General features: G+C 39.8%; 2 protein-coding genes across 2 annotated transcripts; one reads left to right on the forward strand and one right to left on the reverse strand.

The window, feature by feature from the left end:
• Nucleotides 1-181: 181 nt before the first annotated feature.
• On the forward strand, nucleotides 182-7,453 carry LOC136422581 (growth hormone-regulated TBC protein 1-A-like). The gene is made up of 10 exons (XM_066410377.1): nucleotides 182-261; nucleotides 2,311-2,465; nucleotides 2,882-2,928; nucleotides 3,389-3,500; nucleotides 4,103-4,227; nucleotides 4,671-4,767; nucleotides 5,157-5,220; nucleotides 5,476-5,584; nucleotides 5,875-6,060; nucleotides 6,502-7,453. The coding sequence occupies exons 1-10, from the start codon at nucleotides 206-208 to the stop codon at nucleotides 6,580-6,582; spliced, it is 1,032 nt and encodes a 343-aa protein (XP_066266474.1). The 5' UTR covers nucleotides 182-205; the 3' UTR covers nucleotides 6,583-7,453.
• A 1,251-nt stretch (nucleotides 7,454-8,704) lies between these two features.
• Nucleotides 8,705-13,197, reverse strand: LOC136422580 (arylacetamide deacetylase-like). The gene is made up of 5 exons (XM_066410376.1): nucleotides 12,948-13,197; nucleotides 12,158-12,320; nucleotides 11,462-11,669; nucleotides 11,187-11,250; nucleotides 8,705-10,856 (listed from the first exon to the last, which is right to left on the reverse strand). The coding sequence occupies exons 2-5, from the start codon at nucleotides 12,311-12,313 to the stop codon at nucleotides 10,082-10,084; spliced, it is 1,203 nt and encodes a 400-aa protein (XP_066266473.1). The 5' UTR covers nucleotides 12,314-12,320; nucleotides 12,948-13,197; the 3' UTR covers nucleotides 8,705-10,081.
• Nucleotides 13,198-13,261: the final 64 nt, after the last annotated feature.

Genomic DNA, 13,261 nt, shown 5'->3' on the forward strand with positions numbered 1-13,261 from the left:
CGAATTCCTTGACAATGATACCTATTTGTTATCATTGTACATCCACCTTCGAGCACCGACGAGGCTGCTTATGTGCATGGGCCGCTGAAAAAAAATGATCTCCAGCTTTTGTGTACTGCAAGTTCTAGACTGCACTTTTAGCTAGTGTTGCTAGGCGGCGTTGTGAGACCGCCCGGTGATGACAGGTAGGCGTGAGGGGTTAAAGATGGCGGCGAGTAGCGAGAATGACGTTCAGCAACCTTTGGTCAAACCGACTCGAGAGTAAGATTTTACACTTTTTCGTGGTAAACCACATATGTCTATACGATACGTAAAGGTTGCTGAATCTTTTGGCTCAGTATGAGTTGCGCTTGAGACCTGTAAGGGCATAGAAAGCACAGAAATAGGAGCGTTTGTGACCGAGGAAAAAGCCGGTCGTGTCATTCATTCAAAAATTATTTTTGAACTCCTAGAAAAAATAACATCGGCTGTTGATTTTGATAACTCAGCAGTATGCAAGGTGCTAGTGGGTGTTATTCTCAAGTTCAAAGATAAATTGAAAAATCATCACTGTCTTTGCAATGAGAATTTCCTTTAGAAAGTCAGGAAAATCATAATACATTTTGACATCCCGCTGTGAAAGGAAGGAGGGATAAAGATTTTACAATTTCAGCACGTAATATTCTTTCTATGAAGACAGGACAAAAATGAACTGTAATTTAAGACTTCAACGAACGAAATTTGCCCAGAAATTGTTTTAAAACTGAGTCAGGTTGGTTGTCATATGTGGAACCAGGTATGTTATAATTTGGGTCGTTGTTGATTGTAGTTCTTTGTTGTTCAATTGGGCGTGGTTTGTTACATTACAGGGTGTAACTTCAACAGACTTGAAAAAGTTGCAACTACGTTATGATTCATTTTACTTCTTCGACCTCTGCTGTAGTTCTCTTGAGTCCCATGAAACTTAATCATAAGATCACTATTTTTTTATGTTAACGTTACATATCATAATTTAGTGCCACAAATGTCTAAAAAAACTTGTCCTTTATCGAAGCCAAATGTGTGACATAAAAACTAGATTAGTAACGTTATTGTATTCTATTTGCCTGTGCTGTCTAGATCTTACAAGCAGTTTTAATTGAGAGCTTGCAAGGGGTTCTACTAGTACCTGGTAACTGTCACTGCTATGCTAAATTCAGAAATACAGCGGCTACGTATTACGATAAATTCATTAGGATGGCTACGCTTTATGGTAAATTCAGGCACCAATTACGTATTATGTTGAAGGTACCAATTACGTGCTACGTGAAAGTTAAATTGCTCATTACACTCAACGGAAAAGGGCATGCAGCCCCCTCAATTGTTTGTTACTGTTAGGACATACTCTCATTAGCGTTTGTCTTGAAAGTTAATTTATTTCAATCCTAATGATGATCACTATCATTACCACATGGCCAGCCTATAACTGTAGACCCGCCATATACAGACCGACAGCCACATAAGGGAACATCCTGCCCCAGAATAGCACTCGGTACATGGATATCATCAGTTTTACAGCTCCAAGTCTGTGGGAAAAGGTTTATTAGGATCAAATGACATTGTGTTATCCTCAATGGTTTGAGGACACCAAACGTTTAACTAGTACACAACTTTCTGTTTTGTTGCATTCAGAAGTCAGCATAAATTCATATTAGATGATTTTTTTTAGTATTCATCTTAATGAATAATGTTACAAGTTACCCTAATCGCGTGAACTTGTAAAAGCCTTTCATCCCCTGTACACCAAGATGAATACAAGGAAACTAAGCTTCTTAAAAGCTAAAATAGTACTTGTACTTTTTACAATTGGTCTTCTGTTACAATCTTCCTAGTATGATTTTATGTCACAATATTTAGAGTACGCTGAAAGCTGAAGTTGCAGGAAATGGCCTCCATTTGTACTTGAAACAGTTGAAATGCTTGAGCTTCCTCCTCTGGAGAGGAGGCAGCTGCGCATAAAAGTTGTAAGCTCCTCCACTATACTAAAAATTTCTGGGGAACACCCTGATGAGCATTTACATACCTTGGTAAACAATTTTTGCTCAAGGTGCGACTCTTTTCAAACACGGGACCTCTGGCTTCATGTCTCATCTGAGAGGACATCCCTAACCGAAGCTATGTAGTCATTTTCCCCCAAGTCAAGTGAGGAAATAGGTGTACAGTGCCTTTCCCAACATTAGGGCTTGCTAGCTATAGGGATTTGAACCCAGAGCCTCAAGTTTAGATTAGTTTAGAAGTCACACAGCAATCCTATTTGATTTCCAACCTACACCATCTTGTTTCCTATTGCAGAAAAGTTGACCACTATGGGTTCACCCGACCGGAGGATTTTGACTATGAGACATATGAAGAGTTCATGTCCAGATACCTGTCTGTGCTGGCCAGGAGGGCGTCGCGATGGAGCGGGCTGCTCAAGGGGAGGAAGGCTATCAACAGGTCCTTCAAGGGTCCGTGTGCTACAGAAGTCATCTTAGATGTTTGGTTACTCTGTCCAAACGTTCACAACTCACGCTCACTTACTTACTCGCTTGCTCACTTACTCTCTCACGCATTCACAATCACGCACTGTCACTAACTCATTTACTCACTCACTCACTGACTCACTGACTGACTGACTCACTCACTCACAATCACATTCATTCACTCTTTCACGCATTCAATCACGCACACACTTATTCACTTATTCACAAGTACTCATTCACAAGCAGTTGCTCACTCACTCACTCATTCATTTTCTTTCATGCCTTGTTTTAAAGTGATAAAAAGTACATTAGAATGTATCGAAAAGATCATGCTCTATCTTAAGCTGAAGTTGCTACAGAGATTGACTTCAGACTAATGTGTTTTGTTTTCTGCCTTCCAGTGAAGAGATTTATTAGAAAAGGCATTCCTGCGGAGCACAGAGGCACGGTAAGGCATTTGTTATTCTCACCAAAAGCCAGTTATTGAAAAAAAGATCTGATCAGCTTTAATGATGTGTTATCTCTCTGTTGCTTATCCAAGTCTTGAATGAAAATACTCAGGCACAGCTGGTAGATGTATTAGAATGTATAGTCACTGATAATAACCACACATGTAACTCAGGGCTGTCTCTAAGACGTGCCCCTCCTTCTTAGAATGGAAATTTACTTGTTGGGACAAAAACATTTCAACCTGTTCATCCAAAAAATCATGACATGAAATTGACGAAAATATATTTTCATTAATTCAAAATGATAGATTTTCACAACAAAATTAACAACATAGGCTCCCAAACAATAAGTGGGACAGGAAAAAAATGTTAATCTGGAGACAGCCCTGATTTAACTTATATAGCACATATGATAGAGGAGACTTATTATAACTTATAGTGTGTTTCCCGTTGCCCCAGGTGTGGATGGAGGTGAGCGGGGCCCAGCACAAGATGGAGACTAACCCGGATGTGTACACCGGTCTGCTGAACGGACAGAAGGACCAGCAGCTGTTAGACACCATCAACACAGGTCAGGACACAATGAGCTGCTTCATGGTTTAACCTTCAGCACTCGGAAGTAGCCATTTGGTTACAGAGTTAGGCAGCAGGAAGAAGGTTAAACTGTGCATGTGCAGGGAGATGTACAATGTATTGCAGGTTATATGTCAAAGGCGAAGGCCCTTAACTTGTAAACAATTCTTGTCTAGACCATGCTTAACCTTTAGCACTCGGAAGTAGCCATTTGGCACCCAATTCTCTATGGGTTACAGAGTTAGGTAGCAGGGAGAAGGTTTATACATGTTCAGACGCATTTTGTTTATGTCTATAAGGGGCCTTCAACTGATCATATCAACCACAATGCATCACACTTTGCATGTGCAGTTTAATCTGTGTACTTACTTATAGAGAACATCTGGGTGCAGAGAGTATCACTACAGAATTGCTTCAGATCGAAAGCGAACTTAAAGCACTGTGAAACCCTCCTATCCTACTTCTACTGCGAAATTAAGTCCCAGCAAAAAGAAATTTACAGTATGAAGATTCAGTCTGTGCTCATTTTTGCTCCTTACATCATGTATGACTATGGGAAACAAGACTTAGTAGTGATGCTTGTTTTGTTCTATCTTACAGATATCCACAGAACCTTCCCAGAAAACATCTACTTCTGCGATGCCTCCAGAGAGAGTAAGAGAGTGTCCCTGTACAACATCCTCGTGGCGTTCGGGCACCACAACAAAACTGTTGGTTACTGCCAGGTGGGTGCATGGGACTTTCCTCTGTTTTTGTTGCAGTTTGTCTAGTTTAAAGATAAACTGGTGAATGTACCAAATACTAAGTATCTAATACCAGCTCAGAAAAGAACAGTCATGTCTACAAATAGTACAAGGATCAGAGTTATCAACCCAAGATTGAAGTGTTCCAAAAATCTCTTTTTCCAAGAAGTATGTCATGAAATACAGGAAGGGCATCCTGATTAGATGGTTTTAAACAATGCTTATGCTATAGTTAGATGTGCAAAGGTCGTTCAATATGATATAACCAGCTGCTGACGCGTGCCAGCATGAAGCATTTTCCCCAAAGGGTGGTTATACCGGCTGTACAAACACATAGATACAAACAATTCATACATTGAATAATAAAACTCTAATGCCTGATTATTTTTGAAGTAACAGTTTTTTCCCGTTGTATTTCTATCCAGGGCATGAACTTCATTGTGGCGATCTTCCTGCTGATCCTGAAGGATGAAGAACAGGCCTTCTGGCTGCTGGTGACACTACTGGAGGACATCCTACCTGGTCAGTTCTACCTTAGAATATGTACCTTATATCTACAGCCACTGTTAAATGAGTGTAGTACAATGTACAAGAAAATAGGTTTTCAAGGATAGCCCTTAATAATGGCTGTATGTACATGTACTATGTACATGTCAGTCAAACCAATAGATAAAGCCAATAAAGGAAAAAGAAATGAACAACAATATGAGAAGATAATTTCATATTCTCATATTTTTTTATTTCCTGCATATTTTTTTTCATTTCACATAAACTGGATATGTTTTCTAGTTATATTGAATCGTGGCAAAGATCATAGAATGGTTTCAAGATGTTTCAGATTTAGAAATGAAGTGATATAGAAATGCTGTTTCATAATTTTGTATTTTACTCTGTTTCTTCTGTTTACTCAGAATACTATTCTAAGGATATGAAGGGACTGAAGGTGGACCAAGAAGTCTTAGGAGAGCTTGTGAAGTAGGTATCTTTATCTCACCATTCTTAGAAATCTCAAAATATGATTTTAACTCTCTACAATGGAAATAGCTCTTCAGTGAGATAAACTGGATCAAGATCACTTTCACTTTACTGTATTGTTGACAGAGTATTTACCTGTAACTTGTAGGTTAAAGAACCCGTCAGTATCAGCAGTGATTGATAAACATTGTAAATTCTTTACAATAGCACCAGACAATCCTACTGTATTGTTGAGTATTTCCCTGTAACTTGCAGGTTAAAGAACCCGTCGGCAGCAGCAGTGATAGAGAAGGAGGGCATGCCGTGGTCCATCCTGGTCACCAAGTGGTTCGTGTGTCTGTTCATCGACGTACTGCCAATAGAGGTCAGTAAAATGAAAAGATGAATTCTTTCATTCCTTGATTCATCTACAGTAAAATGCTTTCAGTTTGCATGGATTCGATTTTGTTTGTTTTGGTGTGTGTCCATAGTTATTTGAATATTGTAGAGTGACAGGATGTTAGAGTAGAATTAGCAAGAAATTCACAATAATAAATAAGATAAGAAATTCACCCATACTCTTCAATATGTCATGATTTCTTGTTGCGACCTGTTCTTAGCCCATTGATAACAAGATGTACAACAAAGGTCTTCATTAATTCCTATTTCCCACAGACTGTGCTGAGAATTTGGGACTGCCTGTTCTACGAGGGGTCAAAGATCCTGTTCAGAGTGGCTCTGACGATGATCAAGCGGAATGAAGCGACCATTGCCGCCGCGACGAGCTTCCCCGGCATTCTGGAGGCCTTCAAAACATGTACCCAGGACAGCATCATCACTGACTGCCACGCCTTCATGCAGGTACGGAAAAGTCCCATAGCCTTTTTGAGGGTTGTTATCCACTGTGTCTTGCAAATGGTATGGGAAGGCAGAGCCCAACCCTTTTCATCCTCCACATTTTACCTCTTCAACTGAAGTCAGGTACCCATTTTTACACCTGCTGGAGTGACGGAAGTCATGTTAAGTGCCTTAAAATAATCATTCTTTCCCAAGGACACAACATCTAGCCATGAATGCCAGGAATCAAACCTGTGACCCCACAGTATCGAAGTACTAGTTGCTAATCTTTACATGAGTTTGGTGTGGATGTAACATACTTTTCCAAAAAGCACAGCATTGTGATCTACCAGGGATATGAACATTCTAAGTCAACAAACACAAGGCCACCTTGTGTATAAGATGATGATACAAATAACTGATAAGTAGTTTGATATCTGAAGTTTGTAACATGTTTTCCTGCAGGCCATCTTCACAGAGCCCGGCCCCCTCCCCATGGCACAGATCCAGAAGCTCCGACAAGACTGTGAAGCCAAGATCAGCTAACGTGGGACAAGGTAGCTGCCTACAACTTCTGTTAACCTTCTCCCTATCAAATTAGCCTTTCGGCACCTAATTTGTACTGAGTACAGGATAAGGCAGCAAGGGGAAGGTTAATGTCAAGTGATGACTACCTGCAGCACTCTATGGGACATCTTGATTCAACTTCTGCAAACCAGAAGGGTATACTGTAAATCTTGAAATGTTTCTGATGGTTTTATTTTCACGATGACCTCTCCACTGTGAATTCAGGATATCACAAATACATGTCCCCAATGTATCTGTACTGTCCTACAGAATTTTTCAACGTACTGCAAACTTAAAACACCACAAAAACCTCCTTTCCCCTTCTGTTGCGAAATTATGTCCCTGCAAAAATTAGTGAATTTACAGTACAGCATTGTAGTTCCAATATGTTTTGTTTTTCTTATCTCATTTCAACCCCCACTGATTAACAGTCAAAACTTTTGTAAAGATTTTGTTACCAAAACCTGCCATCAAACGCAAGTTAGGGAATTATTATAGTACAGACCAAATAAGATAGCATGCTAAAGTTTAGGTTTTAAAAAAAAAAGGTTCAAGTATCCCATAGAATTACTTTGAAACCATTCATTGAAGACTAAGGTAATTTAACATCCATGATGGTCATTTCATATTGCTTGTGGTTAAAAATTTTCTTGTTAGTTTAGCGACAAAGTTAGTTTTAACTTTTACTTGATTGGAGAGAGGCAACCACATGACAGACAACTCGGGTTGTGCAATTCAACAATGCTTCTCTAGTCATGGACTTTCCACTAGACGCTGCGACAGCTAACAGACTAAAAATTGAGAGATGGTTAACGAATTTCAAAGATAAAGAATGGATTTTTTAAAAGATTTGTTTGTTTTGTTGTCTTTTAAATCATACTTTTATATTGTGCATCATATTCTAATTATAGAATCAAGGGTCACACAAATCCAGTCGCTCAACCGTTGCCCAGCTATCGCCATCTAGTGGAAAGAGGGCCTAAGACAGTAGTACCTCTAATGTTTATTCTGTATCATCATATATGAGCAACAGATGTTTCTGGGTTATGCACACAACTCTTTAGCTCATATTTTTTATGGAAATTTGTGAAGAACATGAAAGATTTGTTGGCATCTAACCCTTTTTCCAAAATAGCACATATACTAGTAGTATGTATCAAAAACATCTTGGAAAACTGTGCAATACATATACCTGACAACAAAGTGACTGAACATAGTACAATAATACATTCCACCACAACAGACTTCTTGATGAGACAGAAGGAATGACCACTTTTGCAAAGCAAAGTACAGTCAAACCTGAACTAGTGACTGTACAAATATTCAAACATGGTTTCATTATGTTAAATTTTTGCCATTCAAGATCTCATTGTGTGGCTCTGTCAAACAATAAGAACAGGTTTTTTTGGCGATGCCTCAAGGGCGAGCCAAATGGTTATAGTATTGTTATGGGTTATGGTACGTACAAGTTTTTTTCTTATGAGGGTACATTTAAAGAAATGAAGAAAGAAGTACTAACAGTAATATGTTGAAAGTATTCGACATATGGACTAATACAGTCCTTTTTAGTGTAGATCTATAAAAATATACTAAACAGAAAAATGTAGGTAAGTTTGAGCTGTCATTGCAGAGCAATTGACTTTTGAAACAATCTACCTGATTTTAGACATACAGCTAGAACTACATTGTTAATCAATGTTTATTAATACTCTAGACTTAACAAGATCTATGTAAAATATTTGTATGGAATGTTATGTTCAATTTCTCATAATTTTTATGCAACTTTCTGATGAAGTCAACCATGTACAAAATCTGGGGGAAAAAAGCAGAAATGTGGAAATGTAAATCATGTTTGACCAAGACCTAAGATAGTCAAATATTGTACTTTTACAATCAGGGAAACTCAAAATCACATACATTGTAAACATGTACATTGTTAGCCATAAATGTTTTCTTTCTCATAACTAACAAGCATACCAGCATAACATGTATTAGAAGATAGCAATGCACTGAAGAAATAATTTTGTGAGATAACCAACTAATATGCATCACTGTCTCAGAAGCAATGTGGTATGATCTTTAGAAATCATGTAAACAGAAGTACTGTGATGTACACAACTTTGAGTGCACACTTGTAAATAGAGTTTATTTTCATGTAAAAATCAAAGCTTCCAACTTGGCATGAAAAAGACCCCATCGTCCAATGAACAGTACAAAAGCTCTAGCTTTTAACTAGTAGACATGCAGCTATGAAGTTAAGATAATTGTTTAATAGGATTATTGTCAAACTCATGTACATTCTCATACATGTAATGGTAAAACCTTTGGCAGTCCTCCATAGTAGGTATATTATTCAAATGCCTTTTGTAAATTCATAAATGTGACAATTCAATTCTTCCAGAACGTTTCTGCTCTTTTCACTTGCACTAGCAATTGCTCACTTGTACAGACAAATTACTGAATCCATGATCATAATCCAAGCTTATGTGTCTTGCAACTGTATCATACATGTTTACGAGAAACAGTCTTGTTTATAATAAGCATGCCAAATGTATCAATAAACCTATCCCATAGCACCGCCCACCTCCCTCAAAACATAGAAATGTGAAATAACATGCAAACATTTGATGGACAAGCAGCAACTCTCTCATTGGTCGAGTCGCTAATTGCCATGCTATCATTGGTTGAACTGTTGATTTTGATGTACAGCTATGATTGGTGTACTATTACCCACACAAGTTTATACTCATGACTATTGCAGCAATTATCTTAGGATCCTTAGAAATCATGTTAACTTTAATCTAACAGGGATTGTAACCAGGTATCAGAAATCTTTAGATTGTTAGCATTGATTGCAAGATTCTACTAGTATGTCCTTGTAGCATGTATACGTCAAGAAAAATATGCATCATTGTACAGAAAAAACAATTTTTTGAGACGTGACAATTGCAACAGACCTAAATCTTATAGACAGAAGATAATGTTAGCATTGTTGGTAATATCCCACGTAATTGTAGTATGTTCACATCATGGAAGAAAATTATGTATCGTTTGTACATTGAAATTGCTGTAGTTTAGAATCTTAATAGAAGAGATCTTGAGCAATCGTGGAGTTAAATTCTGTGGTGAAAGTATATGACTTGTGTATCAAACCATGAGGTGACAAAACTTGCATGCAATGTGTCTTGTAAGCATCATTGTTTAAAAAGATACGTAATTGTAATATTGATGTTACAGCACTCAAATATATTTTGCAATAAATTAATGGAACAGATGCCTCTTTTTGTTTTGTACTGATTACCTAGTGTAGTAGAGATGCAGCTCAACTGATAGCTACCTCAGTTGAAGTCACACACACACATAAACACACGCACACACACACAGACTCAAACTCTCCCTCGTTCTCTCTTTCTGTTATGTGTGTCTGTTTCTGCATATGTATATCATCCAATCAACACCGGTACCATCAATGTTAACATTACAGATGATCACGTAAGAACGTTGTCAAGTCCTGATCCATCTGTTTTCCGACCTCAAAGTAAAACGGTTCCGATGTCATGGACAAGATCCCGTGGAAGCCTGACGGGTAGCGCACCAGTTGAACCTGAACTCCCGCCATTTCCAGCCTCTTGGCGTACATGATCCCGTCATCCCTCAGTATGTCCGTCCCACAAACAGTGACGTAGGTGTTCGGCAGTCCGGACAAGTCGGCGTCTTCTGCCATCAGTGGAGAAAAGTAGGGATTCAGGATGTCCTTAATGTCGTCTTGTAGATCTATGCTGACGTCTTCATCAGGCGTCGATCTTGGTACGGATTCGTCGAGAAAGTGTCGGTCAACGTAAGAGCCAAAGCGTGAGTTCTTCAGCGCAGCCGAGTGGCCGTTGTTAGAGAATGTGTCGACCAGGGACATGTTGTTGTTGAGATATCTTATCCAGAATCCAATCATGAGGTTAGGGGGGAGAACAACTTGAGAGAACTTATGTCCTCTGACGTAAGAAGGCGTCTGAAAGTCGAACGCCTGTAGAGCAGGATATACGAGGGCTTGGAGTTTTAGGGGCGGGAACTTCTTTTTGTCGTCCTTATTCAGCCTCAGAGCGACAGCAGCAGCCAGGTTGCCCCCTGCGCTGCCTCCCGCCACACCGATTCTTGTCGGGTCGACTCCGTACTCGCTGGCGTGTTGGAGGAAATGTTGGGTAGCCGTAAGACAGTCTTCAAACGGAATGGGGAAGTTGTGTTCAGGGGCCAGCCGATATCTGAAACAAAAAGAGACCATAGCATGTCCAGGAGAAAAGATAGAAAACTGGAAGTTCTGCTGCAGTACCAAGGATAGTCATCAGGAGGCCCAAACTTGACCCTCACCTTTATCATCAAAAGACCTTCCCACAGACCAAATGTCATCACAATTCATACGGCTGTTCTTAAATTTTAAAGACACAGACAAGGACTTCATAAGGGACGAACGACAAATGGAAAGGAGTCAACATATATTGAAGCTGGTGTATTGCGCCGAAGGGTGGTTTTATCGGCAATACAGATACAGATTATGTATTCATATTTATATCATTCCAATCATCGATACTTACTCAACTGACACCACCACAGCGCCCGTTTTGTTTGCGATGCGACCGACAAGACCGTCACATGAATCTGAAAATGACAAACAAATTAATTGTGCTTTGCTCCTACTCCACAGAGGACTTTGCTTTATTTCTGACTGATTGCATGGCTGTTCTTCATTCAAATGATTAGATACCCCGCATGATAGTTGTTACGTATTGAATCTTTTAATAGCCTCAAACAAAACTTTAGACAAATGTGATGTACAATTCGACAGACACTGAATACTTTCCAAACCTACCGATTGATCCAATGATCCATCCCCCTCCATGGAACCACAGTAGACCAGCCATCTTGCTTTCCGTCGCCGTTTTCTGAGCTGGCGGTTTGTAGACTCGAACCCGGATGCCATCGAAGGACGCGTCCGTAACTTCCAGACCAGGGTGTGATGACCGTGTCGATGGCTGAGGTCTCCTTATGCCAAACCCCATCTTGTCGTGCACCCATCCCTGTAACGGCGATTCAGATTATATCATACGAGACTCGAGAGATTAATTACCTCCATGGAAACCGAGGTATTGTATCAGCTAGTGTGTTTGTTTGTTTGTTTGTTTGTTTTGGTGTGCGCACGTGCATACACAGTTATATGAATACTGCAGAGTTGCAGGATGTATGACGGAAGTGGTGTAATAGGATACTTGGAGAATTGGAGGTATGGTTTGGTGCAATTCAGTCTTTTTACAGCAAGGCACACACACACAGACACACGCACAGACACAAGTACCCGAAAACACAACCTTCTTGGAGAATGTACCGAAACACTGAGCTGGAATCTCCAAGCAGATGATGATCTGCCGTTGGTATGACAGTATCCAAGGACCGAGACAGTACCCATGGATACTATCTTGCGAACGGATAATCTGCTTGGAGATTAACATCTCCTGGGAGATCAAGAATATTAATCCGATCCGCTCTGTATGTTAGAATATAGACCTACCATAAAGAAATGTGACCGCATAAACCCCTTCACGATAAGTGCTTTGCGTGGTTCTGTGACGTCAGGAGGTAGAGACGAGTACAAGTAAGCTGCAAAAACCGCGGCGCCCAGGGCACTGGCGGCGGTCAGCCATGTCACCGTCCCGAGAACACCCATCGTTAATCTATAAACACAAACAGGTAACATAAGATCCATAATCTGTTTAATCAAAGATTTACCTCGTGAGAACGAACAAATACATGGGCATTTGGTGTTGTCAGAAAGCAAACCGTTTTGCATGATAAATCGTCATTATAATAATTTCCGTTATCATCACTTTCACATGTTAATATAGGTTGCTATATTGTACTGTTGTTAGTGTTGCCGCTGTACATAAGCTGTATGCATATGGTTGAGCACGGTATAATGATGCACTAGCTAGTACTAAGTGTCCTAAGTATGTATCTTGCGTTTGTATTTCGCGATACATGGGTAGCCTTTCGGCGTTGTTCGAACGCTATAAACCGGATGAATGTAGGTATGAACTACTCGAACCTCGAACTGATTGGTCCTTATAAAAACGGAAATGGACTTTGATCTATTTCTCAAGCGTTCACCTGTACATAAATCGGTCAAAGGTGAAACGAGCCGACTAGCTTAGTTTCTTTTAGTAAAACAACTTGTAATGATTGATCTGCACACGGTAAAAACGTCATGAAGTTGATGGTTGATATTAGCATTCATAACTATTCTCACTCTGGCACTCTTACATTTAGCACACTATTCAAACGATAGATGCGTTAAAACTTACCGTGCAAAGCAGCGGTGTGTTGTGGACTGTGGGGGAAACGCCGTGCCAACAAACCTGGCCAATCAGAGCCTGGTATTATAAATCCATCAACCATTACAAATCTCACATAAGCCGCACTATCGGGCGGAATTATTGCGAACTGCAGACAAGAGGACAGCATGTTGTTCACTTCAATGCAGGCAGACGATGCACATCATCTCTACCAGGCTACGTGGATCGCTGGGAAATAAACTGGAGTGCATAGTATGTTAGGGAGTCGGCTACGGAGATGGTGCTTGTCACGCAAAAACGTGATAATAAGCAAGGTTTCACAT

This window comes from Branchiostoma lanceolatum, chromosome 17, assembly GCF_035083965.1.
Source record: "Branchiostoma lanceolatum isolate klBraLanc5 chromosome 17, klBraLanc5.hap2, whole genome shotgun sequence".
In the NCBI taxonomy this organism is placed as follows: Eukaryota; Metazoa; Chordata; class Leptocardii; order Amphioxiformes; family Branchiostomatidae; genus Branchiostoma; species Branchiostoma lanceolatum.

Bases quoted from the DNA above. Each gene is read 5' to 3' on its own strand.
- LOC136422581 (XM_066410377.1), top strand. From the start codon at position 206: ATGGCGGCGAGTAGCGAGAATGACGTTCAGCAACCTTTGGTCAAACCG. The intron at 4,768-5,156 runs GTCAGTTCTACC...CTGTTTACTCAG, and splicing joins ACTGGAGGACATCCTACCTG to AATACTATTCTAAGGATATG. The intron at 5,585-5,874 runs GTCAGTAAAATG...TATTTCCCACAG, and splicing joins TCGACGTACTGCCAATAGAG to ACTGTGCTGAGAATTTGGGA.
- LOC136422580 (XM_066410376.1), bottom strand. From the start codon at position 12,313: ATGGGTGTTCTCGGGACGGTGACATGGCTGACCGCCGCCAGTGCCCTG. The intron at 11,670-12,157 runs GTAGGTCTATAT...TCGCCGTTACAG, and splicing joins TGCGGTCACATTTCTTTATG to GGATGGGTGCACGACAAGAT. The intron at 10,857-11,186 runs GTAAGTATCGAT...TTTTTGTTTCAG, and splicing joins GCTGTGGTGGTGTCAGTTGA to ATATCGGCTGGCCCCTGAAC.